The sequence below is a fragment of the Clarias gariepinus genome, chromosome 5, assembly GCF_024256425.1.
Source record: "Clarias gariepinus isolate MV-2021 ecotype Netherlands chromosome 5, CGAR_prim_01v2, whole genome shotgun sequence".
Classification (NCBI taxonomy): Eukaryota; Metazoa; Chordata; class Actinopteri; order Siluriformes; family Clariidae; genus Clarias; species Clarias gariepinus.
In genome coordinates, this window is record NC_071104.1 from 23,934,084 (window position 1) to 23,960,209 (window position 26,126).

The window sequence follows — 26,126 nt, forward strand, 5'->3', positions numbered from 1 at the left end:
AATTGTTTTCCAAAAAAAAAAAAAAGTAAAATAAATAATAATAACAATCATCATTATCGTTATCATCCTCATCATCATCATCATCTTCGCTTGTGCAAAGCCTGGTCTTGACTTGATTTTTGTGATTCATAGGTGATGGACTGGCAGAGTGAGAGAAACCCTGGCACCTCTCCAATGCCAGTCAGTAGTAAACCTCATTATTTTTGTGGTCAGCAGGTGCAGATGGGTGATTAGATGTTCATAATTAAATGCATTAACACCAGCAGATGTAGTGCATAAGGAGTCCTGCTGTGATCCATGCTTTTCAAGTAATTACCCAACTTTCACGATGATAAGGCAATGATAAGTCAAATTATTTCATTCAGAAAATAGATAATGAGTAGTATGGGGTGTCTTTAATACGAAGTAGTATTCTCAATAGATCCAGGTTTAGGGGTAATGAGCAAAAATGTTTGCAATATTGACTTATCAAATAAGCCATTTCACACAAAATCCCTAAGGAATGTAAATTCACATAAATGAACCTTTTAACTGAAACATAACCCAAAGATGAATTATTGGAAAACTCAAGCATAGATGAATTCTATTTGGTAGAATAGACACATAACTTTCTATAGATTTATGTGCATGTAATGTGGTTCATAAAAATGCACTAAGTAACACATGCTATCACTGACTCAAAATACCGGCCCATTAGGATGTGGGCACTGGGCCATGTTGCTCCAGTCCTGTTATTCTGTGTGGGGGGATGTACTGTATGAGAGCAGTGTTTTGATTTACTGGGCCTGATGGAGATGTGGTTAAGAGGATTTCTTATGCCTTGCAAACCCAGACAGTCTGGGTTGTGGATTAGATAAAATGGAACCCCATCCCCAACCAAAAACACCCCCCACCCCCCAAATCATCCCCCCGCCAAGCCCCCCCCAACCGTACACCACACCAACATGCTTTTTTTGTCTGCCCAAACCATACAAAGCATTCAAGCTATTTCTATCGTTTCTTCCTGCGTCAATGAAACAGATAAATGGTGATTCATAAAAATAATTATTTTCCTACATTTCCAGTAAATATAATGGAAATTGGGTGTGTAAAATCAGAGCATAACCGAGTGGTTTATGCCAGTTGTGAGGGGCTTGACCTCATTTCTTTTGTAGATGTGTTGCTAGGGGTAACAGTCCCCTTGACAACAGGAAAGGAGCCAGGGTAGTTTTGTAGTTCTGCCTCTCCTTTCATTGCATGTGTGCAAATGTGTGAATCAGTGTCACTGAGAGATAAGACCGCACCTGATTCCTGAGCTGACACTGCACTAGGATATTTGCTCTCATTTGTTGGTTTTCTCATTAGCTGGAATTATGTTATTATAGTCTCATTTGCATAGGATGACTATTTTAATGGAATAATTTCTCATATGGAAATGCAAATGTATTTCTTCACAAATCATGGTGTGCCAATGTATTGCTTGATTAGTGTTATAGCACACACCACACACCTGCCATAATTCCTAGTTAATTCCATAATTCTTATGACAATGGAGCACATTGCCATAAGACAAAAGTGATAGCTAATTGGCTCGCGGAACAAACCATTTAAATTTTGGATCCCTGGCCATCACTGCATTCATAACTTGTGTACTGTAGGTGCACATCTAACTTTTTTTTTTTCATTCATGTTATTTTACTTTAAAACATGTAAATAAAACACATATTGACTTAAAACCTACAGTATCAATCTTTTTTAAAATAATAATAATAATAATAATAAAAATAAAATAATGCTTGCAATTTTTTTAATTAATATTGTCAAAAAACATTTTTATGGAAAACTTTTTAGGTCTTTAATGAGAAAAGGGGTAGCAATGGCAAGAAAAACTCTCTTGGAGGATATAAGAAAGAAAAACTTTCTTATAACCAGATTTAAAAAAAAAGAATCTATTCCCTTATACGTAACGCAGGATGGTGCTGCTACTGTATAAAGCCTTACTTTGCCAAATATACTGTACTATAACATGCAAAAAAAAAAGTACTAAGTCTTTTCGGATGTTCAGGATAAGACTTTTGTGAATATGAATCCTGGGATGAGCATACAATATGAAGGTCTTGATTACAAAGCAGCTGTTCATAGATACAAGTCTACAGTGTCTAAGTGGGATTATCCATTAAAACACAGCTGAGACTTGGATATAATCTATTTTGGGGAGGTGCAAATCCTTCGGGTATCCATGTGGGACATCTACAGCCACAGACGGTGAGTCACAAATACAAAAAGGTCCAAGCAGAAGTAGAGCATCAGAACAAATCAGACAGGTTTGGAGGGTATAAGCCACAGCAATAGACGTACAGTACATTAACTCAGGATCAGGCATCAACATCACTTCCTGCAGCAAGAATACTGTACATATACAACATAATTATCCACAATCTGCGCACAGTTCTTTTATACTGCCAGCTGTCTACAGAGGAAGAGAATTGGTAAAGTTTATAATCAAGATGCAGAGAATAAATTATAAGCATGAATTGTGTATTGAACACCAAATCAAATTTATGCCACTGTTGACTGTCATTTCCTTGCAGTTTTATTGACTGAACTATGTTAATGACTTTCTGTGACTTCCTCAGATTTTTAAAATGATTCAGTTTGATAAAACAAGCTATTCTGTTCAAGTTAATTACTTTAGAATTGAATTTTATGAAACCCTAGATAGATAATAAATAGATGTATACCCTGGGTTCTCATAAAGACAGCATTATTAAACTGATAAATAGTCTGAAAAAAAGGAAAGCCATTAAGCTACAGTATTCTTGTTATCCAGTAGTATTGATAATATAATGGTGCACTTTCCTTTTAGTTTCCTTTGGCTTTGGTGTGTACCTATACAACATCTGATTTAGGGTCTTGTCACCCTTAGCATTTAAATAGACGTAAATACATATATATATGTCCACGATGTTGTATTTAGGATGGGAGAGTCCGCCCACTGTATAAAGTCTTTTCAAGCACATCCCGAAGATTCTCATGTTCCCTGAACCACTCTTTTACAAGTTCAGCCCGGTGATTCCTGGCAGTGTCATCAGGGAATAAGTCCATGCCATCAAGTAGGAAAATATCTATTGATGGGGAAAATCTGGTCATTTAGTATATTTATCATTATTTGGGCACTTAACCTTACTGAACCTAGGCCTGACCAACAGAAGCAACACAGCAAAATGTCTCATTTACACTCTGTAACATAAAGTGCACATTGAGAGCTCAATAGAAATGAGATGTAGAGGCTGCATAAGTACAAAATGCTTACACTCTGTCTATAAGCTGTGACCACGAGCTGTAAACTTTACAGAGACAGAGACCAACTCGAGTTCACGAGGCCGATCTCATTTAGTCAAACACAGGCATTTATTTCAAGCAACAAAGGAAAATTTATATCGAAAACCATTACTGTTACATACAAAAAATACAACACAAACATATATATATATATATTTAAAAAAAATTTCTCTGCTATCGTGTTGTAATTGTATTGCTTTGTTTTTAACGTTATCATATGTAAAGTTTACAAAAAATAGGATTAATTTAATTAATATTTATACTTTAAAATTAAAAAAAATAATAAAATGTTATTTTGTTTTGTTAATTTTTCCTTCTAAACACTGCCGTATATTAAACAATCATTCATTTTTTATGTTATGATTTTACACAACTTTACTGTTAATTGTACACCTGGTAGTCTATTTAACAGTGCCAAAAATAGTTTTTACGAAAAAACATAAACAACAAAATTACAACTTTGTTGTTATATAATTTATAACATATTTCTGCTACAATCATTTAAATAGGGATAATGTATTTTTCCAAGGAAAATAAATATGCAGATATTACTGTTTTAGTTAAAACTGTATATGTACAGTGTTTTATTGTTACAGAAACTAAACCTATTCAGAGTGTACAGACTTTTGGTGTTATACTGTAGTTTAGCAGGTTTTTACAGTGTATGATTGATTGGTGTATACAGTTTCTGAAGAAAGAGATCTCCTGTTTGCAGTTCGTGTTCTATCTATTCATCTGTCATGTCTACATAAAACATAAAATGTAGTGATTTATAAAACAGCTATGAAAAAGGATCAAATATACATCACTGACCAGTAATAGAGTGAGACTCAGAGCTATAACTTATTGATTAGAGGAGCAGCTCAGAGTCGAGCGAGCTTGTAACCAGGATCACAGTCAGGTTAGAGAGAGAGAGAGAGAGAGAGAACTGGAGGAGTCCCGAATAAACACACACTCCGAGGGCCTCAACCAGACTGGAGGAGATTGATCTGGGAATGCTGTAACCTCTCTCTGTTTCTATATGTCTCATCTTTTTTATCTTTCTCTCCCTGTTCATCTTTGTTTCAGCAGTTTCATTTTGTTATTTTATGCCTTCAGAATCTCTGTTTTGTCTCTTGTACTATTTTCTTTATGTTACGACAAGATAACTCACGAGCTGTCTGCTATCACGTGATGTTTTCCTTCATTATTACTTACGGTTACTGGATTCCGTTTTTTAATTTTTAATAGACACAGTCAAGGTCATTTTATCTGATCACTCACTTATTTTTTATTAATCACCAAACAGCTTTGGAAGTGATTTAAAATGTCTGTTTATGTCTACATCACGTCTCTTTTGAACTATTTACAGAATAGTGTTATCACCCATCAGTAATGTAAATGTAGCACAAAAGCCTCCCCGGAAGGTGGTGAATTAAACGTTTTGCAATTGACATCTACTTTATTTCTGCTTAGAAACATGCTCCATGTAAAGTCTTTGGAGTAAGTGTTCATTAGCAGACTGATTCGCTGTGTCTGCTCTTTAATAAGGAGCTGGAAGCCAGTTACATGTCTTCACCTCTCTGAAAGGGAAAATATTCAGCGTCCTTAGGGAGCCACTAATTGTGGAGTGTTTTGGATAGCGTAGTCCTGAAGAGCGCATATGATGTGTCTTTTTGTCTCTGTGTCTGTCGTTTCTGTGTGCATGTAGCTTTCTCGCTCTTTCTTTCTCTCTCTCTCTCTCTCTGGGGGAGTTTGGGACCTTTAAGGCGTCATGTTTTTGTCTTCAAACCAGCATGGTTCAGAAGGGTAACTAAAAGAGAGAAGGGAGACAGATGGGTGGCTTGTGTAATCAAGCAAGATAACAAGACAGACGGAGAAAGACACACGAAGATGAAAAAAAAAACTCGCTGAAAGATGAAAGTGAGATGAGAGAAGAGCGGAAAAGTAGGGCCAAGAGGTAAGGAGAAAGAGAAAGATTTACTGCACTCTCTAGATCTATATTAGTGGTATACTCATCCTACTGTGATTAGGAATTGGCTCCTAAAACAGACAGCAAGCACTCCATTTACCTGCTGCAAGCTCTCGATCTCTTACTGAACAGCACACTAAAATCATGCTGCCATTATAAATGTGTATGTATTTTTTTTACAATCAAGACTGGCTCTGTCAACAAAGCATAAATTGCTGTCAAAGCATAACCCTTACCCATAACCAACATCATAGTCCTGAGAAAGAGCGACACATCCTGACCAGCAGGTGATGCAGAAGACATCTTATTATGATCACTTATAATGCTTGACCTCTTTTTAACTTACACCAAACAAACTCTGTAAACTACAGTGAAGGCTTAAAGATAAATGTAATGTGAAAGAGCTGGCTTGCTCACAAAAACTCTTTTTTGCTATTAGCTGCCTATTTTAAGACCATCCACCAGTTTCACCCTATCATACAACACTATGTACATTCTAGGAGGTAAAAGGCTAACTATCTGGCCTGCTCCACATGCATGAACTCAAAGCGTATGAAACCCCTATCACCCAGAGAGAACAGCCAGTTTTGCTCCCTTAGCTGCAGGCTGATGGATTTGAAGTAGCAGTCTATTGGAACAGTTGCTAAATATGTAGGTTATTTATTGCTGGGTGGCACAGTGACAACGCACGCACTGTTGGTCCTTGCCAGACTCGCTATTTCTCTTTATTAACCCCAAAATGCTAGTAAATAACAAGGCTATGAGAGTATATGGTAACAAGGTACTAAATTTTCTCTTGGTGGGTGAGCATGTGTGCATGGTGCTCTGCAAATTACAAGTTGCCCTGCAAATGTCCCTTCTACCCTTTAGAACACTTCATCAACCATGACATTATGCCCAGTATTGTGTAGGTTACACTTGTGCTTCTGGGGCAGCCCGAGCCCTTTTGGGCCAAGACTCCACAAGACCTCTGCAGTAGTGATGCGCGGGTCGGGTATTTTTCCAGCCCGCGGGTCCCACTTATATGAAATTATTTGGCCTGCCCCGCACCACTGTATCTATTTTTACAACCCGCCCCGCACTCTGAACGATAAATCAGGTCATATTAATAACAAGATAATGATACACATTTTAAACATTTACAAAGCAGCGTTTGTAATTTAGGCTAAACTATTTTTTTTTTTTAGATTTGTATAGGGCAGGCCTACAGTTTACAGCCTATGCTAAATAACCACTGACATTTTTTTTTTTCATTTATCACACGGAAATGTTCATTTAGCGCTTTTACGTTCACTGTCCAAAAAAAGAATGCTAAAACATTAGATTTAGGAGCCTGACCTTTATTTCTTTTAATGATGTAAATTCACAACCTCAAGTTCTCCCACGCCTCGTCTTCCATCTTCACTTTTATTTCTTTGTTTTTGTTGTGACTGGCAGCGGTAACTGCTTGGTGCTTTCGTGACTTGTCACGTGACGTAATCTTATCAAAGAACTTAATAAAATATGAAAATAGAGATTCCCAAATATTTAATATAGGCTATAAGGAATTGAAGGCAACATACGTGGATTTTTTATTTTATTTAGTTTTTAATGACCCGCCCCAACCCGCCCCGCAAATAAAGTGACAATTTCTTTACCCGCCCCAACCCGACCAGCGGGTTACCAGACGACCCGCGCAACACTACTCTGCAGTGTGATGAGGTGTCTGGCACTGTGGAACATTACTGTAGCTTCAGATCCTTTGAGTGCTGTGGGTTGTGGGGTTAGGCCTTCATAGAACATACTTGTTTGTCTGGTATATCTTATGGGTGCTCGATTGGATTGGATCGGAGTGCATGGCTGGCTGTTTGCTGCTTTTCCATCATTGGGAGCAGTGTTTTTTTTTTTGTGTGTGTATGTGTGTAAGTTGTACTGGATTGGCTGTTTAATGGGTTCAGACAAGACTAGTTTTTGGTCCCCACAGACATTGGGTACCTGTGATCCTGTCACTAGTTTACTGCTATATAATAGATATTCAGTGTTATTCAGTTCATCTTTAGGTGGTGTTAATGGCTGATTGGTGTATTGTGATTTAAAAGCATGAGTGGTTAGAGGAGGTGAGACAAAACTTAGGAATCTGGAGGAAATCCACTCAGAATTGATCCAGTAAGTACATACCAAATACTAAAGAGGAAGTAACGCAAGTTTGAGAACCAGATACCCCTTCCCCCAAACTCTCCCCAAAACAATCTTTATTATGATTAATAGATGCCTTTGATAAAGTGAAATGTGCAATCTTCGACAAGCATTATGATTTTAAATCTCTGCTCCTAAACCTAAATAGAAGTATTCATATACAGAATCTGCATTGAACTTTCTTTAAACAAATGCACATTGCTTGTGGGACTGTGTTGATGGCAGCGTGTGTGTGATGGAAGTTTGGTAAGCTGTGGTACAGCTGAGCTCCAGCTTTTCTCTGAGCCACGAATCACATGTTCCACTTACTCACACTCCATACACTGACAACAAAAACAAACCACACCATGGTCTGTGTGTGTGTGTGTGTGTGTGTGTGTGTGTGTGTGTGTCCTGCATTCAAGAGTCAGTCCCACCTGGCATTGTTTCTGTTTGGTCCTGTGAAGGTTCTTGTAACAGTGTGTCATATTTTTATTCTCTTTAGTATCTCTCACATAATTTGAAAAAGACATTTTAACTACATCCTTCTACATTTCAAACATATCATCAAATTAAGTCTGCACAATCATTTAAATTGGTCCTGCTCTCTGTGTAGCTGTACTGGAATGCAGTAATCTGCTAATGAGATTTAAGATGAAAGCAGATTAAATAACCCCTTATTTCCTCCCCCTTTCCCTTGTTTGCAGGATCTTACAGGAGTGAAGGGATAAAGGCCAGTGATGTGTTACATGTGCTGAAAGATAAAGTGGCCTTTGTGTCAGGTGAGTGGATTTTGTGAGCAGCTACTGTAAACGCAGAGCTGTGTTATGTTCATTATGCCAGTTGTACATCATTCAGATAAACTGTAAGACAGGAAAATCGCAAAGTTAAAAAAATAAAGCCACGTTTTACATTCATTTAAAATATGTCATGGACTAAATGTCTCATTGTGCCAAATCTGTATAACATGTGTACTGTATAATACACCAGCACCAGGAGCAGAGACAGGTCTGACATCACACTTCTGTGCTGGCCAGTGGAACTATGGAAACATGAAGCTACATACACACATTTACAGTATTTTGGCAGACACCCTTATACAGAGCAACTTTCATTTTTATCTCATTATACATCTGAGCAATTCAGGGTTAAGGGCCTTGCTCAAGGGCCCAACAGTCGCAGCTTAGTGGTACTTAGGTTTGAACCTGGGACCTTCTGATCTACAGCCCAACACCTTGTAACAATCAGATTATTATCCAATCGTTACAACCTTAATCACACACACACACACACACACACACACACACACACACATACACCACACAAACAGCTTTAAAATAACATTTTCCAGCTGATTCAATCTGGATTAAAGAATCAGCGTGTAGATTGAAAGTTTCATAGCTGCAGACACGACAGTAAGTAGTGGAGAATGCATGATTCAGAAAACGCCTAGAGCCTTTGACAGTACAACTAGCTAACAGCAGGATGGGAAAGTAATAAAAAAATGAAATGCCATGTGTCTTTGGTTTTGCCTGCATTGAAATTTTTGCCAGATTGGCCAATGTTTCATTAGCCATGTTTAAATTTACTAGATTCTGTTGCACAGCTTTGGTTTCCTTAGATGCTGCTAAGATCACAGAAAAACTGTCATTATCAAGCTTGTTGTGTGTGTGTGTGTACCTTTAATTTTCACATTGCAGTAGTTAACATATTACAAGAACAGAGCTCCAATGGTTTTAAAGTAAGGACTATATTATTATAGTGTTCGTGCAGTACCTACATACCTATATCATACCCATACCCACCTTTACTGATGCCAGCATATGATGGCATCATGCCAGTAACAATGTATGGTTCTCAAAGAGCTGTGATCTCAGAGGTATAATAAAGCTATCACATGTAAAAATACAGAATTTTTTATAGCATAACAGAGTTTTATATGGTCACATCATTTAAGCATGCTGTTTAAAACACGAGTATGTCTTGCCTTTAAAATGCCACTTTGTTCAAATTGAGGATTAAATTCCGAATCCTGCTTCATAACCTGCTACTTCTTCTGGTCTTGTTCTGCTTGGGTTTGTTAATGAGGAGAGTAAATCAGGCCAGGAGGAGCATTAAGAGGAGCAGGAGGTGCAGGATGGGGATAAGCAGGCAGGGGAGAGACTCTCATAAAGAGCTAAATACTGTGTCGAACTCACTTTACTTGCATTACTTCAGTGCACACAAGAAAGACATTAACTTTAAGCAGTCCCTGTAAAGACCTCGGGGGAAGACAAAGGAGTGTGCAGTGTATGTGGGGGTGTGTGCTGGGCGCTGGAAGGAATTACTCTCATGTGACTTACAAGGATGATTTTAGCCCAAATATATTGGAGTGTTCTCAGCTGTGATGCCTCCCCACCTCATTCCCATGAAGAGCAGCGTAGGCCTGGACCGGTGCCAGAACCAGGCAGCGCTGCTTAGCAGTGTGAAGTGATCGGGCAGTTGACCTGCCAGTGAGGATATGTGTGTATGTGGACGTCCGTAAATCAGACACGTCCAGTACGTCAAAGTTGGCAAATGAGGCGATCCCTAAAAGTGTCAGTCCATGTGTGTCGGCAAAATCACTCCCAGAAGATGAGTCTCTTCTCCCCTTTACTGTGTGTGTGTATTGGTGTGTGTGTGTGTGTGTTCCTTCTGTTCTTAATCAGTGCATTCCTCCATCTTCTTTCACATGGTTTCTTTTCTCCTCTCTTCAGCATAATAGAATGTCAAAAGAGGTTAAAGACAGTCTTAAAAATGGAGCATGCTCGTGTTCTTGTTGCTAAGCTCTCTGCACTCAAACTCGAGTTTAATAAAATCTGCTCCGTCTAAGATGTTTTACATGCAAACATGCAAAAGATAGATCCTTTACTAATTAAATATCAGGCTTGTGTGGCACACATCAAAGAAAAACCCAGGAAATAAAAGCACCATGGTGTGTTTTAAATTATTAATTTGAAGCATGGGGTTTGTTTCTGTTTTCAGGGGGCCGTGACAAGAGAGGAGGGCCGATTCTGACCTTTCCAGCTAGGAGCAACCATGATCGAATAAAGCAGGAGGATCTCAGGAGACTAGTCACATACCTGTCCACTGTGCCCAGGTGCGAAAGAACACAAATCCACAACATTAATACTGAACAACAATTTTATATATACTATATATATACAGAGTCAGCCCAAAAAATTTTCAGGAATATAAAAAATGATGATGTATATTATATTAATATCATGTTAATAATATTATCATCTTATTATCATAATATTATACAGTACTGTAGAATTAGAATACGTTTTATTGCCAAGTACACTTGCACGTATAAGGAATTATTTTTAGTGACAGAGCTTCCAGAACAAAACAAATGACAAGGCAAAACAGCAGGACATACACAAAAAAAACCTTAATCTTTTTTTTCCCTCTTTTATTTTCTTTAAGAAAAAGTTGAACATTAAATGGAGACGAGTGTGAGATACTTTCAAATAAGTTTCATAAATATCTGTGATATTGCACAGTATATTGCACAGTGGTATTGCACACAATACTGCACATATATCTATTGACAGTAAGAGGAATGTTTAGCTGTTCATGAGGTAAATTGCCTGGGGAAAAAAAAAACTGTTCTTGTGCCTGACTGTCCTGGTGTTCGGTGCTCTTATATACAGTATGTATATATCAATGTATAACATATAGCAGTACATTTAGTATTAAAATATCTATGCAAGTTTTTCTTTTCCTGAAGTGTGTATGTTTTTTTTGGAGGGGTCTACAATTTTCAGCATAGGTGCATTTCCACTGTGAGAGACAGAATCTAAAAAGGAAAATCTGGAAATCACATTGTATGATTTTTTTAACAATTTATTTGTGAGTTACTGTGTCAAATAAGTATTTGATCACTTGCTTATCAGCCAGATTTCTGACCCTCAAAGACCTGTTATTGTGCTATTAAATAGTCCATATGCTTCTTACGGAGCCGCTCCTTGGTTTTCCTGACTGTGTGCTTTGGGTCATTGTCATGTTGGAAAACCCAGCCACGACCCATCTTGAATGCTTTGACTGAGGGAGGGTTTTTTTTGCCCAATATGTCACAATACATGGCCCCGTTCATTCTCTCCTTAATACAGTGTAGTCGTCCTGTCCCCTGTGCAGAAAAACACCCCTAGTGCATGATGCTTCCAGCCCCATGCTTCACTGTAGGTATGGTATTATTGGGATGATACTCATCATTCTTCTTCCACCAAACACGGCAAATGGAGGCAAGACCAAAAAGTTCTACTTTGGTCTCATCTGACCACAGGACTTTCTCCTATGACTCCTCTGGATCATCCAGATGGTCCCTGGGCTGACTTAAGCAGGGGAACCTTCTGTCCGATGCAAGATTTTAAACCATGACGTCTTAGTGTATTACTGATAGTATCCTTGGAAATGATGGTCCCAGCACTCTTCACGGCATTGACCAGCTCCTCCTGTGTAGTTCTGGGCTGATTCTTTACCATTCTTAGCATCATTGATACCCCATGTATCCACTTAGACTTTGGCTGATGGCTGATTATGGGGTGCACAAGTGTCTTTATGACAACTAACGACCTCAAACAGGTGCTCCAAATTTAGAATCATGAGCAGAGTGTATCTGGACTATTTAAAAGCAAATTAACAGGTCTTTGAGGGTCAGAAATCTGGCTGAGAAGCAAGTGATCAAATACTTATTTAACACATTAATTCACAAATAAATTGTGAAATAAAAACCATACTATGTGATTTCCAGATATATATACACTTAGAGTAAAAAAAATATAGAGGCATTTTACCACTATGTTAAATTTAAAATAAAACATTCAAAACATTCGGCTTTAATTCAACGGTTTTGACAAATGTGTTCCATTGACGTTTCAGGAATTACAGCCATTTTCATAACACGCAACCATATTTTTTGGGGGGGGGGGGGGGGGGGTAAATAATAGGGACTTTCATGGCCAGGTGTGGTCACAGAAGAGAACTAAAGTGGATAATCACAGAATTCTGTCTGAAATAAGAACCCAACATCAAATCAAGTTAAGAACATTCATAAGGAAGTAGGCATGTCATTGTCAAAGTCTATGGCTTCCTGAAGGAACCACTAGTAATGCTCAAAAACAGAAGGGCCATAAAACTTTGTCAGATTTTTTTGGAATAATGAAACTTAAATTAACTTGTACCATAATTATGGGAAAAGAAAATTATGGAGAAAGAAAGAAACAGCTCATGAACCAAAGTCTTCCACATCACTGTCAAAAATGGTGGAGGCAGTGTTATGGCATAAGCATGTATGATTGCCAGTGGAACTGAGGAGTCACTGGTGTTTATTGATGCCATGAGTGCTGATAAAAGTAGCAGGATAAATTCCAAAGTGCATAGGGCTAAACTCTCTGCTCAGATTCTGTCAAATGTTGCAAAACTAATAAATATATATAATATATATAATATATATAAAACATATAATAAATACATAATTATGGCCCAAAACATATGTTAAAAGGGACCGATGGCGAAGATATTTATCACTGGCCAAAGCAACCACCTGCTCCCAACCCAATTACTGAAGACAAGACTGAAGGCAGAAAGACCCACAAACAGCTGGCAGCTGCACTAAAGGCCTGGTAAAGCATCTCGGGGGAGAAAACTCAGCAAGTTTGAATGGTTCCAAACTTTAAATATTCTCCTCCAACTATTAAAGGCAATCCTAATGCTTGTCATAATGTTAGGTTGTTCTATTATTTATAAGCCAAATAAAAATGGGTGTGTACTGTATATATAAAAATGTCTATAATTAAAAAAATTCCTGACTTGTTAAAGTCATACTTTTTTAGAATGATGGCACAGGGCTTATTGGTTAGCATTGTCGCCTTGCATCTCCTTCGTCTGGGTTCGATTCCTGGCCAGGTTTGAGTCCCGTCTCTGTGTGCATGAAGTTTGCACCTGCTTGTGCGGCCAGTGTTTGGTGGGTTTCCTCCCACAGTCCAAAGACATGCAGATTAGGTTAATTGGCGTTCCCAAATTGGGTGTGTACCTTACGTACACTACCGTTCAAAAGTTTGGGGTCATTTTCTAACTCCATGATGGTTCCTGATTTTTATTTCTTTCTACATTTTTAAGGAATGATGAAGGCGTCCAAAAATGCATTAATCACCTTTAAACAGTTAATATTGAGTTGTTTCTGCTACTTCTGCTCTGTAAAGACTTCATAACGCCTCTAATCTGAGGTGCTGTTAATTGGTCATTTTTCAGGCTGCTAACTCTAAATGAACCTCTCGTCTGTGGCAGAGGTAGGTTTTGGTCTCGCCCTCCTGGGAAGCCAGTTTCATTATGGTGCTTGACGGATTTTGCAAATGCACTTGACAATACTGTTCTTGCAAGAACTATTACAGAAAGGCTGACCTCTGTGTCATAAAATAACAACTAACTGTTGTTTTTGTTGTTGTTACAGAATTACCTAATTCCATATGTGTTATTTTATAGTTTTGAAATTCCCAGTATTGTTGGAGAATGTAGAAAATAAATCACTTAACAAAAACAAAGAAATTTGCAAGTGACCTCAAACTTTTGAACAGTAGTGTATGTATGTATGTATGTATGTACACCCTGCGATGGATTGGCACCCTGTCCAGGGTGTACCCCGTCTTCTAGGATAGGCTTGAGGCACCGTACGACCCTGTACACAGAATTAAGCGATATAGATGATGGTATGAGACACTTTTGTCAAATTGAATGCATTAAAGCTTACAGTCTTGACTTTACCTACATCATGAGTGCTTCACTACAAATGTAATTTGGTGGTGTACAGAGGCCAAATGCAAAAAACAAACAAAAAAACAAACAAACAAAGAAAGAAAGAAGAGTCTAGGCTGATTTGCATTTCCATAGTGGGAGATTGAGTCTGTGAGTGTTTGTGTGCTTGTGCCATGTAATAGGTTGGCACTTCATCCAGGGTGTCTTGTGGACTAGGTTGCCTGGGATAGGCTCCAGTCATTAGATTAATCACATATGTTAGCAGATAGCTTATTATAAGGCACAAAGCCAAATGGAGACAACTCACTAGGTTGTTGCCTCAGGCCTAAATACTCTCCACCCTGTACTGCCATCATGCTTATTTATTTATTTATTTATTTATTAATATCCACTCTGTAATGGTAATGAAACAGGCTGGTTTAACATGTGATTTTCAGGCCACAGGACTCTAACCTGCATGTCTGAACAAAACATGTAGCATAATTTTATATATCTGATATATTTTACATGTTTTAAAAGTAATTGCAATCATAATTAATATAATTGATACCTGAAGCCTCCTTGTTGTTGTTCTTGTTTTTAACCCTGTCATTTAGCAATGCTGTTGCTGCTTAATTTTGAAGGGTTTAGGCCACACTCCTTCATAGTGACCCCCAGTTCTTCCCTCACAGACCAGCTTGTGCTTTATAAGCCTTTCTACTGGACAGCTGGTATCCTTTCTCATAACCGCCTACACGACTGCTTTAGGCCATCTACATATCAGATCACATGTCTCTGTGAAGAAGTACAGGCTTTAGCTGGGTTGCATTCACTCAAGATTGCAATCAAGGTTACTTTGTAGCATGTTTATGTTAAAGCATAACTGAGATGTCATGTTTACAAATGAAAAAAAAATATGAGCAGGAAGCGGTGTTCATACTTGTGTTTAGTTTGGCTTTAAATGGACGACGTGTGTTTGCATGCTTTCAGGTTTGTATCTGTGAGTGTAGTGTAGTGATATCATAAAATCAAAAAAATCTGACTTTTAACAAAAAATTTTAATACTGAATCTCAGCATGAGGAACTCTGTGCATGATGGTAGCTCATTATGAAAGGCTCTGAAAATAGTTTCTCATTTCCATTGCCTTGCCTATTTTATTTATTTATTTTTGTTCATTCATTAATATTCTGTAAGGATTTTGCCCCAGGAACGAGGAGGGCCATGAGGCAGAATGCTGGGCCATTGCATGGCACCATATTTACATATGACCTTGACTGTATGTGTTATTAACATTTAAATTTTAAAAATCAAAACAATTTATTCTTTTTTGTGTGATGGCTCACTTTTATACAAAATTACATAATTATTAGACTTATCAAAGGTCATGATAGGTGAATCTACAGTACATTGATGCATGCATAAGTAAATATGTACAGTATGTACAGTAAGTATGAATGTTCAGTTTCCAGTAGAAGACATCATCAGTTGCATCGTCACTGTTAGATCACTGTAACAGTGTCTGGTATTGATATGATGTTTATATGGAAAATCAATTGTCCTGAGTGTGCCTTTCTCCAGGGTATGATCTGTCTATTCCCAGCAAGTGCATGCGTTTAGATTTTTAGGTTTTTGTACGTTTTTGTTAATAAAATGGCAACAGACTTATTGTTTATCAAGATCATGAAACTGATATTTACTGGTTGATAATTATATTATAAGGTAGTTTACTAGTATTATGAACAAAACCTTGTAAAGGTTATGATAGAAATGATTATAAAATAAGGTTTGAGTAACAGGTTTGTTTCTTTTAAACACCATGAGATGATGGGAACGCCAAGGAAAGCAACTGAGTGGAATGTATAATTGTGTAACATCTATATATCTATATATAATTAAACTATGGTAAACTATAGACTCTGTCTCTCCTTCTCTCATTGTCATACACAAATATCACCTACATCTTCTATACAGTTACATAGCTGTACAAAAATGAAAACAACATAACCACCCTTTATACAGTATATCATGTTCTCACGTACTTGACTTAAAACATTTTAGTTGTTTTTATATCAGTGATCCGTGGAAAGCTAGGAACATCAGATTTATATTACGCCTTATGTAGATCATGATTACAGAGCCTGTATGTAATCTAATTATATTTCCTGGACACGTCCTCAGTGCTGTATTAATTCCAAGCCTACTGAAGCACATGGAGTGAAGTAGGCAATTATTACATATTTTTATCTCCCAATTGCAGTGTTCTGCCACTGAGGCAAATGCTAAAAATAGACACTTGGCTACGTCTTAGCGTCTGATTGTAGAGCACTGAAATCCTGACACAGTGTCTTATAAAAAATGGGGATATTTAATTTAAGGATTGTTTACTTTGTGTGATTGGTTTAAAAGTCTTCTGATTATAATTGTAGTTATAATTCTATGTTAGTTCTGTAAGTAGCTCTGCCAGTCATTGTTTTGTGTTATTTTTTTCTTTGTGTTAAATCTATTTATTTAAAGGGACTAATTAGACCAATGGTCTTTGATTAGATTTTAATTCATATTAATGGTCTCTCTCTCTCTCTCTCTCTCTCTCTCTCTCCTTAGTGAGGATGTGTGTAAGCGGGGTTTCACCGTGATCATTGACATGCGTGGCTCTAAGTGGGACCTGATTAAGCCATTATTGAAGACCCTGCAGGAAGCATTCCCAGCTGAGATCTGTGTTGCTCTCATCATTAAACCTGACAACTTCTGGCAGAAGCAGAAGACCAATTTTGGCAGTGCCAAGTTCACCTTCGAGGTAGTGAAGAGCACAACCAAACAACAGGATACTAAATACTTTTTATAATATAAGACTGTTATATTTTAAAAAGGTGTCTATCATGCCATAGATGACGTGCATTTAAAGAACTATTTTGGCCTTGTTAATAAATTACATTTGTAGATTTTCTTAAATGTGGAAATTCTGTTTTTAATTTAAATATCTTCTTATATTGATATTTTTTGGGTACAAGTAAAAATACAAACATTAATTTTCCAGATTTATTTATTTATTAGTTTGTTTGTGTGTTTGTTTTACATCCATTATATTTAGCTGATCAGCATTTAGTTACTTCTCTGTCCTCCTATTAGCGAACTAAGTATGCTGCTTAAAATGCTGATATATATTTTTATGTAATGGTGTTTAAACAATATCCTCAATAGAGAGTGGCCAAGCAAGGTGTATACCCTGGCAACAGGAGGCGTACATGTCCTAATGCTTAGTGTTCACAGAGCTGAAGTGTTCACGCACATGTTCCAAGCTTTCGAATATGCTTACAGTATGAACATGCAGTTTTTAGCAGTTTCTGTTAAATATACTTTTTAAATTTTTGTATTGCAAGAGCTGCTGTGACGGTTGCTCTAATGTTTATCAGGTAAAAAATAGTAGTAAACAAAGGAAGCAGATATAGTATGAGACAGGAATTCTCAGAAGAGGAAAATGTGCCTTCATATCTTTATGGGCACAGATGTCTGCCAATTCATCTTTATGGGCAAGTAATTATGCTTTTTTTTTTTTTGGGTGTATCAATGCATACAGTGACTCAATCTTCGTATTTGTTTTGCTATTTCTGTCTCTAAGCACTGGCTTTTTTTTAAAGTTGGGTTTTAGTTCAGCAGTAAGTCACAAGTTGAGTCATGTGTGATCCCTAGACGCTAGTGTGTGATGCCCATCATTTAGTCTTTGTCCATTCAGTCCATTTAGTCTATTTAGGCAACTCTAGTTGTTAAATGTGCATTTCCTAAATGTATTAGTTACTATACAAATCTATAGAAAACAGTGTATTTTATATATATGTCCAAATAAAAAAATAATGTTACCATTTTATTTATTTATTTTTGAAACAAAGTGCAATTATTAGATTTTATTTTTCCATAATAACACCATGACTTCCTTCTCTCTTCTGCTGTTAGACTAGCATGGTGTCAGTGGAAGGTCTGACCAAGCTTGTGGACCCATCTCAGTTAACAGACGATTTTGAGGGTTCTCTGGAGTACAATCACGAGGAGTGGATGGAACTGCGGGTAGCACTCGAAGAGTTCCTGGGCAGCGCTGTGCACCTCCTATCCAGGCTGGAGGAACTGCAGGAACAGTTGGCTAAGAAGGAGTTTCCAGTGGATGTGGAGGGCTCACGCAAGCTTATCGAGGAGCACACGCAGCTGAAGAAGAAGGTGATGAAGGCTCCTGTGGAGGAGCTGGATCGAGAAGGCCAGAGGCTTCTGCAGTGCATCCGCTCCAGTGATGGGTATTCTGGCAGGAACTGCATCTCAGGCAGCGCAGACTTTCAGAGTGTGGTGCCGAAAATCGCCAGCCTGCTCGATAAGCTGCACAGCACCAGGCAGCATCTGCACCAGATGTGGCAAATGAGGAAACTGAAGCTGGATCAGTGTTTTCAACTGCGGCTTTTTGAGCAGGATGCTGAGAAGGTGAGCGAGATTTGTGCTGTTTATGTTTTTTTATTTTGGACATATGTATAGCTCAAAGGAAAAACAAATGGACAACGGTGTTCTGGTGTTTTTTTAAACATTTATTTTATATATATATATATATATAATTTTTATATATCATGCACCTACAACATGCACATGCAAATTAGCCCTCTTTATTTGGGATCTTAGTAAATCAGGGGCTTTGGTAAATCTCTAGTCAATCAGGCTTTCAGGATTGGATTAGTCACTCTGTTTCTGTGTGTGGTGCTCAAAAAAAGGCCAATGCGATTGATTGAGGTATAAGAACTGAAAAATCAGATCATGGTTAAAAGGGGAAGATCTGGAGGAAGATAGAAGGTAGGAGGTACAGTAGATAAAAGGTAGTCACAGCAATAATAGCTGTATTCCTATGAACTCATGATGTAAATAGCACTATCCCAGGAGGGCTCCATGATTGAAAATTTAGCTTTTTTTTTCATTTTCACTCAAGAATGAAGACAAGCCCTGGTGTGCACATCATTATGCATTTCCGTGTTTTTGGACTGGATACAAACCAATGAAAATCAAATTCACTGGTATACAAAGATATCACACTGGGCCAGGGCACTGAAGTGTTCTGTGCTGTGTTGTGTTGTATATGTTGAGTTTTCTGTGACCTAATAAAGCACTTCTCCCACCAGTGTTCTGTATCAGCGCAGAAGCAGCAAAGTGTGTAATTTAATAATAGACTTGGAGTATGTTGTTTTGTCTTGCTTGGAAGTTAATGTGCTTGGAACAAGACCATAATGTTCCATCCATTTTAAAACAGTGGATGAGATCAGGCATTTTGATGCCCCAGTATGTCCTGGAGAAAATTGAAGAGAACAGTAGTCTTCAATGAAAGTGCATATTTATATCAATACAGTATGTTAGTACAATGATTTTACCAACAGTAAGTAGTAGAGGTAGGAGATATGGACTTTAAATCTCTGGATTTTTAAGCTTAATATTAATAGGGTTGGTAACCATTAACACTGATTACTTTATAATAGAGCTCTTCATGAAAGTACTTGAATTGCAAGCATAATTCGTTCCAGAAGCGTGCTTGTATATCAAAATACTCATATATCGAAACGAATTTCCCCCATGAGAAATAATGAAAACTCAGATTGTTAACGGAAACACTACTTGTAACATGAACATGTAATGAACATCACAAAGGGTGTAAAGGTGTTACTGACACTTTTATTAAAAATTCCATGTTTGGAAAAAAACAACAACAACAATAAAACAGTCTATATTAAATATCTTGGACAAAGCTCATTTAACAACAATAACAGACTAATTAAAATACAAAAAAAATGTAAGCAGAGCAAACTGCAAATACTTTCTTTCTTCCGAGGCAGAATGTTTTGTGCGCTGTGTATGTGTGTTTTTATTTCCACTTTGCAGTGCAAAGTATAATACACACTTCATATTCCAGTTCATGGTGGTGATAAGGCTGTGCCGAAGAACATTTTTCACATCTTTTTCCACTGTGACCTTTAGACTTTTAAACATAACACCGTCTGTTCATTCTAGCACAATAGCATATTTCTTCAAGGCAGGACAAGTCATAAACATCGGGTTTACATGCAGAGGGAGAGTGGGTGTAGGGCTGTGTGGACAGTTTCGGGGAGGAAAGATGCAAAACTGGCATGGTTTGATTAATAATAAAACAGGCCATGTAACACAAAATCAGTTTTTGTGAGTATCTAAACAATTTTGTATACCATAAACAGTCAATATACAGTACCACCTACTGTATCTCTACTGAATAGTCTAGCTAAAAAAATCGGCAGCCAGTGCCAGTGAACATATTACCAGATAGAGATAAAAAATTACCGGAAATTGGGCCCTGGTACATTTGTTGCTTTAATTTTTTACCTACAGCATATTAACTCATTCAATTTATGAACAGTTAAACAGTTATTTAAAATAGAGTATACACACCAGTATGGCGTATAGTACATGCATATTGTGTGTTATATGTGACAGTGCATCATCCATGCAGTGGATCATTCTTGTGTATATTTGATCCATTTCACATTTATTTATAATTTTGCCATTTTTGTCGATTTTTTCCCGATTTTTCTCCCTAATTTAGTAGTGTCCAATTCCTCCCAGTCACTAGGGGGCTCCCACATTAAGCTTCTACCACGTGATTCCTCCGACCTACGTAATGCTCACGCACCATTGGGGGTGGAGTAACACACTCGGAGGACAGCACTATCCGCCCCTCCGCTTGTGTGAGCTCACAGACGCCCCTGAATGGTTAGTAGATTGTATTAATGTGGGAGCGCGAGTACCTCTCATCCCTCCCCTCTGAGAGAGCTCGGCCAATCAGCTCTCTCCAGACATCTGGCTGTGAGAGGTAACAGCATCACCCGGGGTTTGAACCAGCGATCTCCGGATGATAGGGCGAGCACTTTACCACTGCGCCAGCTTTATAGAAACATGGATGTAAATTTAGATCCTTAATGAGATGAGCAAAGTCTGACAGTGGTAAGGACAAATGCCCTGACATGGCATGAGAAGGAAAAACTTGAAACATCTCCAAAGAGAAGCTGTTCTTTTCTGTGTGACACTGGATTAGGAATCATTACAATATACAGCTATACAATTTTTAAACAATACTAAGTCTGATGTTGAACAGATTTAACATTGAAAAATATATGTTAGAAAGCAATGTCTTTTACAAGCTATAATCACCAACACTAATATGTCAAATCATTATAAAAATAAAAATTTTCTTTTGCCGTGTTGGTATTTTTCCTAACTGTCTTACTGCTTGCTTTTGAACCTTTTTTCTGTCTTTGCCACACTGACTTTCTTCCTCTCATCACCATGCTTTAAGCAGTTTAGTGTTGCACCTGCTCGTAGAAACCGGAGCACTTTTCATGCTACACTTATTACTTGGCACGTTTGGAGTTTAAAAAGTTTCCCCTTGGCTATTGTTGAACTCAACGCCTTTCACCGTAATCCCACTAAAGACTGCTTATATCGCCACAGCGCCAGATCAAAGACAGTAATAAAGGAGAGCAGAATGGCTGCAGACTTTCATGTGTGTTTCTCTTTAAGAGTGTGGGCTCGCGGCTGACCTCACCCTGCCTCTGTCCTTCTCTCTGATTACCGCATGTTTGATCTCCATCACTTTAGGTTGGGTTAATTCTCTTGACATAAGGTGGATTTAGCCTTTAGGGCTGGTCCGTAGAGCTGTTTTGGAGCCTCGCTCTGTAGTGGAAGATTTTCAATAAAGATGTGGTGTTGGGGAAATAGTCTGGCAGCCAGGCTGAAATGCCTCAGGGAAAGGGGCTTTTGCTGTGGTGATTAAATTTCATTTAGAGATGATATAATATATTTTGTTAGTCATAATATGAATCGAGAGGCAAATCTTAAGAAAAGAGTATGTTTTGAAATACACAAAGGTGATTTTTTTATTTTTTATCATCACAGTGCCAAGTCTTATTGGGTGAAAAGAACAATTATGTAAAATCATAAGGCTAATTTATGCTCCAGTGCTTGCTTACCATAATTAGATTGATCTGTCAGTCTGTCAAGTAAATGCACTGAAGATGATGAGTCTGTGCAGAAGCTCCTTATGCAGTAAAAATGATGAAGAAAGCAGAAAGAATACTTTGTGGTTGAAATGTGTGATATGTTGGAACTCGGTTGAGCGGTTAACCTGACTATTTTTAGCATTTGTTTTAATAATTGGGTCGTAAGACAAATAATAATGATTTTTAAAATGTCTAACAGGTATTCCCTTCTTATTCCAATCTTATTCACATTTTATTAGACTTATTTTATGTTCGATTTTAGATTTCTATTGTACTGTAGGTAGCAACAAGTAACAATAAAATAATGAAAACATTATCATTATTTAATTCTGCTTGAAAATCTAAAGAATCAATCTAAAGTATTAGTAACTTATTGAGTGTTATGAACTTCATACACTGCAGTAACACTACCTAGAATCTAAAGGGATATCATGGAGGAGTGCCAAAACTTTTGCTTTTATAGAGGTATGCATACTGTATCTGCTGATGCTCAATCAAATGCTGATGGTTAGCAGCACCTGGCTGAAACGTCTTGTGCATACAGTAGTATTGTCAACATGTTTTTTATTTTTGGCTGCATTACTGTTAAATAAATAATTGCACAATGAAAAATGATATTTGTCTGAGATTGCATTTGCCTAATACCGTGACCCGCTACAATCAGACAATTGTTATTGTTTTACAGGAAAAAAATGTAGAATTAAAAGAGGTAGGGGGTAGTAACTTTTGAACATGAGGCTCAGATCAGTGGTTCTCAACTTTATACTGTATTATATTTTTTAGTGATTTCCCTGCTCTACAACAACCACTTTAATCGAGAAAGCAGATAATTAGTTTATTAGTCAGATGTGCTGAGAGAGAGCTGAGAAAACACTAAAATGTACAGGTCATCCAGGCCCAGAGCTGAGAACCACTGGCTTAGATCGAAACAATTACAGAAAGTTGTCGTGCATCAAACGTTCCTGGTAAGTTCAATGTTTTTGGAGCTGATATTCACACAGGGATGCTCCATCCATGTTAGCACCTAATCAGTTTAAACTTTAAAAGCACCATTCTTTCAGCTATTTGTCATGGTAGTGTGAAAGAGTCGGCACACTCGCTACAGGCAAATAATTCCTACATCACTGTTCTCACACTTTATCTCCACGAAACCTATCATGTGCTTTCTGGGAAATTTGTTTAAGGATGTTTGAACTTCTTTAGTGACCCAATCCTGTTATGTATTCTGTCTCATAGAATTTGTGGAGTGCTTTTGATTAAGTAGATTCTCACGCAATAACAATATGACATATAAGAATGAGGAGATAGAAATGGTGCTGAGGAGTTAGTTCGACCTCAGACTCGGTCCTCATATTTCTGTAAAACGAGAGCGGAGCTGTCGGTGCAGCAGGAGTAGTGTGTAGAGTGTGTGAAAGGTTCTGCATAATGCATCGGTTCTCTCTCTCTTTTCAGATGTTCGACTGGATCAGTCACAATAAAGAACTGTTCCTGCAGAGCCACACTGAGATCGGCATCAGCTACCAACACGCTGTGGACCTTCAGACGCAGCACAACCACTTCGCCATGAACTCCATGGTGCGTCTGTTTACAGCACACAAACAGAAACACAGTGTGTGTGATGTAGGCCATCTTTCTATACAGCTCCTAGAAATCAATTTTCGCTTTTATGAATTATGTTTGGTCAATTATTTTCCCGGCATGTGTGCATTGAGTGTGTACAGTATAACTACATTATTGTTATACATCATAAGCAGCGATTTATACATAATAGGACCCAGGGTGGAGTAAAAAAGGTGAGAAATGGATAGTAGGCTGAAACAAACAAAAATCACAGTGACGTAGAAGACTGATACTTAAATATACTTAAATAAATGGGGAAGCAAACTCAAAACAAGCGTGTAATGACACAAGAGAAGCAGTGAGGCGAGAGGAGAGAGTGACGACCACAGCAAGGCTGGAGGAGGAAGTGACACCCACAATGTGGCTAGAGGGTGTGGTGACGACCACAGTGAGGCCGGAGTGGGAATAGCAATTGACACAGCAAGGAAGCAACGTCCTTAGTCAAGCAGGGCAGGCTGGTCACTAAAGGCCTCGTTTTTATTCTGTGCCATGGAAATATTCAAAGAGGCTGACCAAGTTCACCTCTGGTACGGGCGCAGCTGTAACATCACTTTTAGGGTTTGGCCTCCTTGCTCTGTCTGACACACCAGCTATACTATTACTATTGACTATATACTATTATTTACTATAAATCTGCTTCCATAAGAGCTGATGCTTCCTTTTGTCTTGTTTTTGCATTCAGTTAGGAATTGGAGTTAGAGAGGTTGCAGGAGAAGTCTCTGCTTTAATAAGTATAACAAAACATATAAACAACATCAGGGCTGAAACTTGAACAGTATTTGGGGGAAATGAACAGGAACTTAACACAAATGCGAGGAACATGAATGGTAACAATAACATACCAAGACAGAGTGACACCGAAAACTAAAACTTAAATACACAAATAAATCCGGGAAGAACTCGAAACAGGTGTTTGCAATAATAACACAAGGGGAATGCAACCAGTGCGAAGATGGTGCAAAGACAAGACTAGAAACAATACAAATCCACATCACGTGCCTGTACGCACACTAGACAGACAATACGGAAGTGAAGGCTTTTATGCTGTGAGCTGCAAAGACCCACATTTAAAAATGTATTCAGTTACGTATCATGATTCTTTTGTGTGGCAATTCATGTATCGCCACTTTAAGTCCAAAATCGATTTTTAAAATCGAATTAAATACATTTCTTATTTATACTGTATATGTATGCATTTGACAACAGAACCAGAATACAAATTAAATCCGTACCTAGGTATCAGGATTATATTTTATCCGCTGGACCCTGGTGATTCTCATCCCTAGTAACATCTGTATATTCTACAGTACAGTATAATTCTACAGTACAGTATAATTTATCAATGTCATCCTTATATTAGGTGCACCACAATAAAGGTTTTTAACCTTACTTACTGTGAATCATGCATGGACAGACTGGTGAGTTGCAGATGTCCCAGCATAAAAATGATTGGTATCACAAATCAGCGTTTTCTTATTATAATTGTATTTATGTATTTTTCAGAATGCATATGTGAACATAAATCGGATCATGTCAGTGGCGTCGCGTTTGTCAGAGGCAGGTCACTACGCGTCACAGCAGATTAAACAGATCAGTGCCCAACTCGATCAGGAGTGGAAGAGTTTTGCTGCTGCTCTTGATGAACGCAGCACCATCCTTGCCATGTCTGCAGTTTTCCACCAGAAATCTGAACAGGTAAGGCTGTGCAACTCTGGATTCATTATTAATTCTGGATAAGGTGGGTAAAGATTATTTTATAGTCCATGAAAGTGAGCTATGAAATTCATGTTGGTTGCTTTATACTGTACAGATTGTCGTAAGTTTGTACTTAGTAGCTAATCTAAGGCAGTTGTCTTTGCTGAGGTTGTGTGTATATATTCAGTTCCTCTCAGGTGTGGAGGCCTGGTGTAAGATGTGTAGTGAGGGAGGACTTCCCTCAGAGATGCAGGATTTGGAGCGAGCCATTCACCATCACCAGACTTTATATGAACAGGTCACACAGGCTTACACTGAGGTACGCAGCTGACCTGAATACGGAAAAACTTCTCTATTTAGAGTAAACAATTGTTTAAATTGTTAAAACTGTGCTTTTTATTTTTTTATTTTTTTCCTCCTATTTTGCATTTTGTGTCTTTTATGCAATACATGTGCCAACCTGCATTACACCGTCGGACTGTTGATTCTGATTGGTCCGAATGCATTGATTTGTTCTCTATAATACAGCTCTGACAATAATGCAGAATATAATTTGAACTATATATAATATATAATAATAAAATTC

General features: G+C 37.8%; 1 protein-coding gene across 2 annotated transcripts in view; it reads left to right on the forward strand.

Annotated features, from left to right (window-relative positions):
* kalrna (kalirin RhoGEF kinase a) overlaps positions 1–26,126 on the forward strand; it is a 173,362-nt gene that overhangs the window by 66,212 nt on the left and 81,024 nt on the right. For both annotated transcript variants that reach the window (XM_053495941.1, XM_053495942.1), the window contains exons 2-8: positions 8,134–8,208; positions 10,430–10,544; positions 16,785–16,977; positions 18,132–18,644; positions 23,678–23,800; positions 25,349–25,540; positions 25,728–25,859. In XM_053495941.1, the coding sequence (XP_053351916.1) occupies positions 8,134–8,208; positions 10,430–10,544; positions 16,785–16,977; positions 18,132–18,644; positions 23,678–23,800; positions 25,349–25,540; positions 25,728–25,859 (1,343 nt within the window). The remainder of the gene's footprint in view (positions 1–8,133; positions 8,209–10,429; positions 10,545–16,784; positions 16,978–18,131; positions 18,645–23,677; positions 23,801–25,348; positions 25,541–25,727; positions 25,860–26,126) is intronic.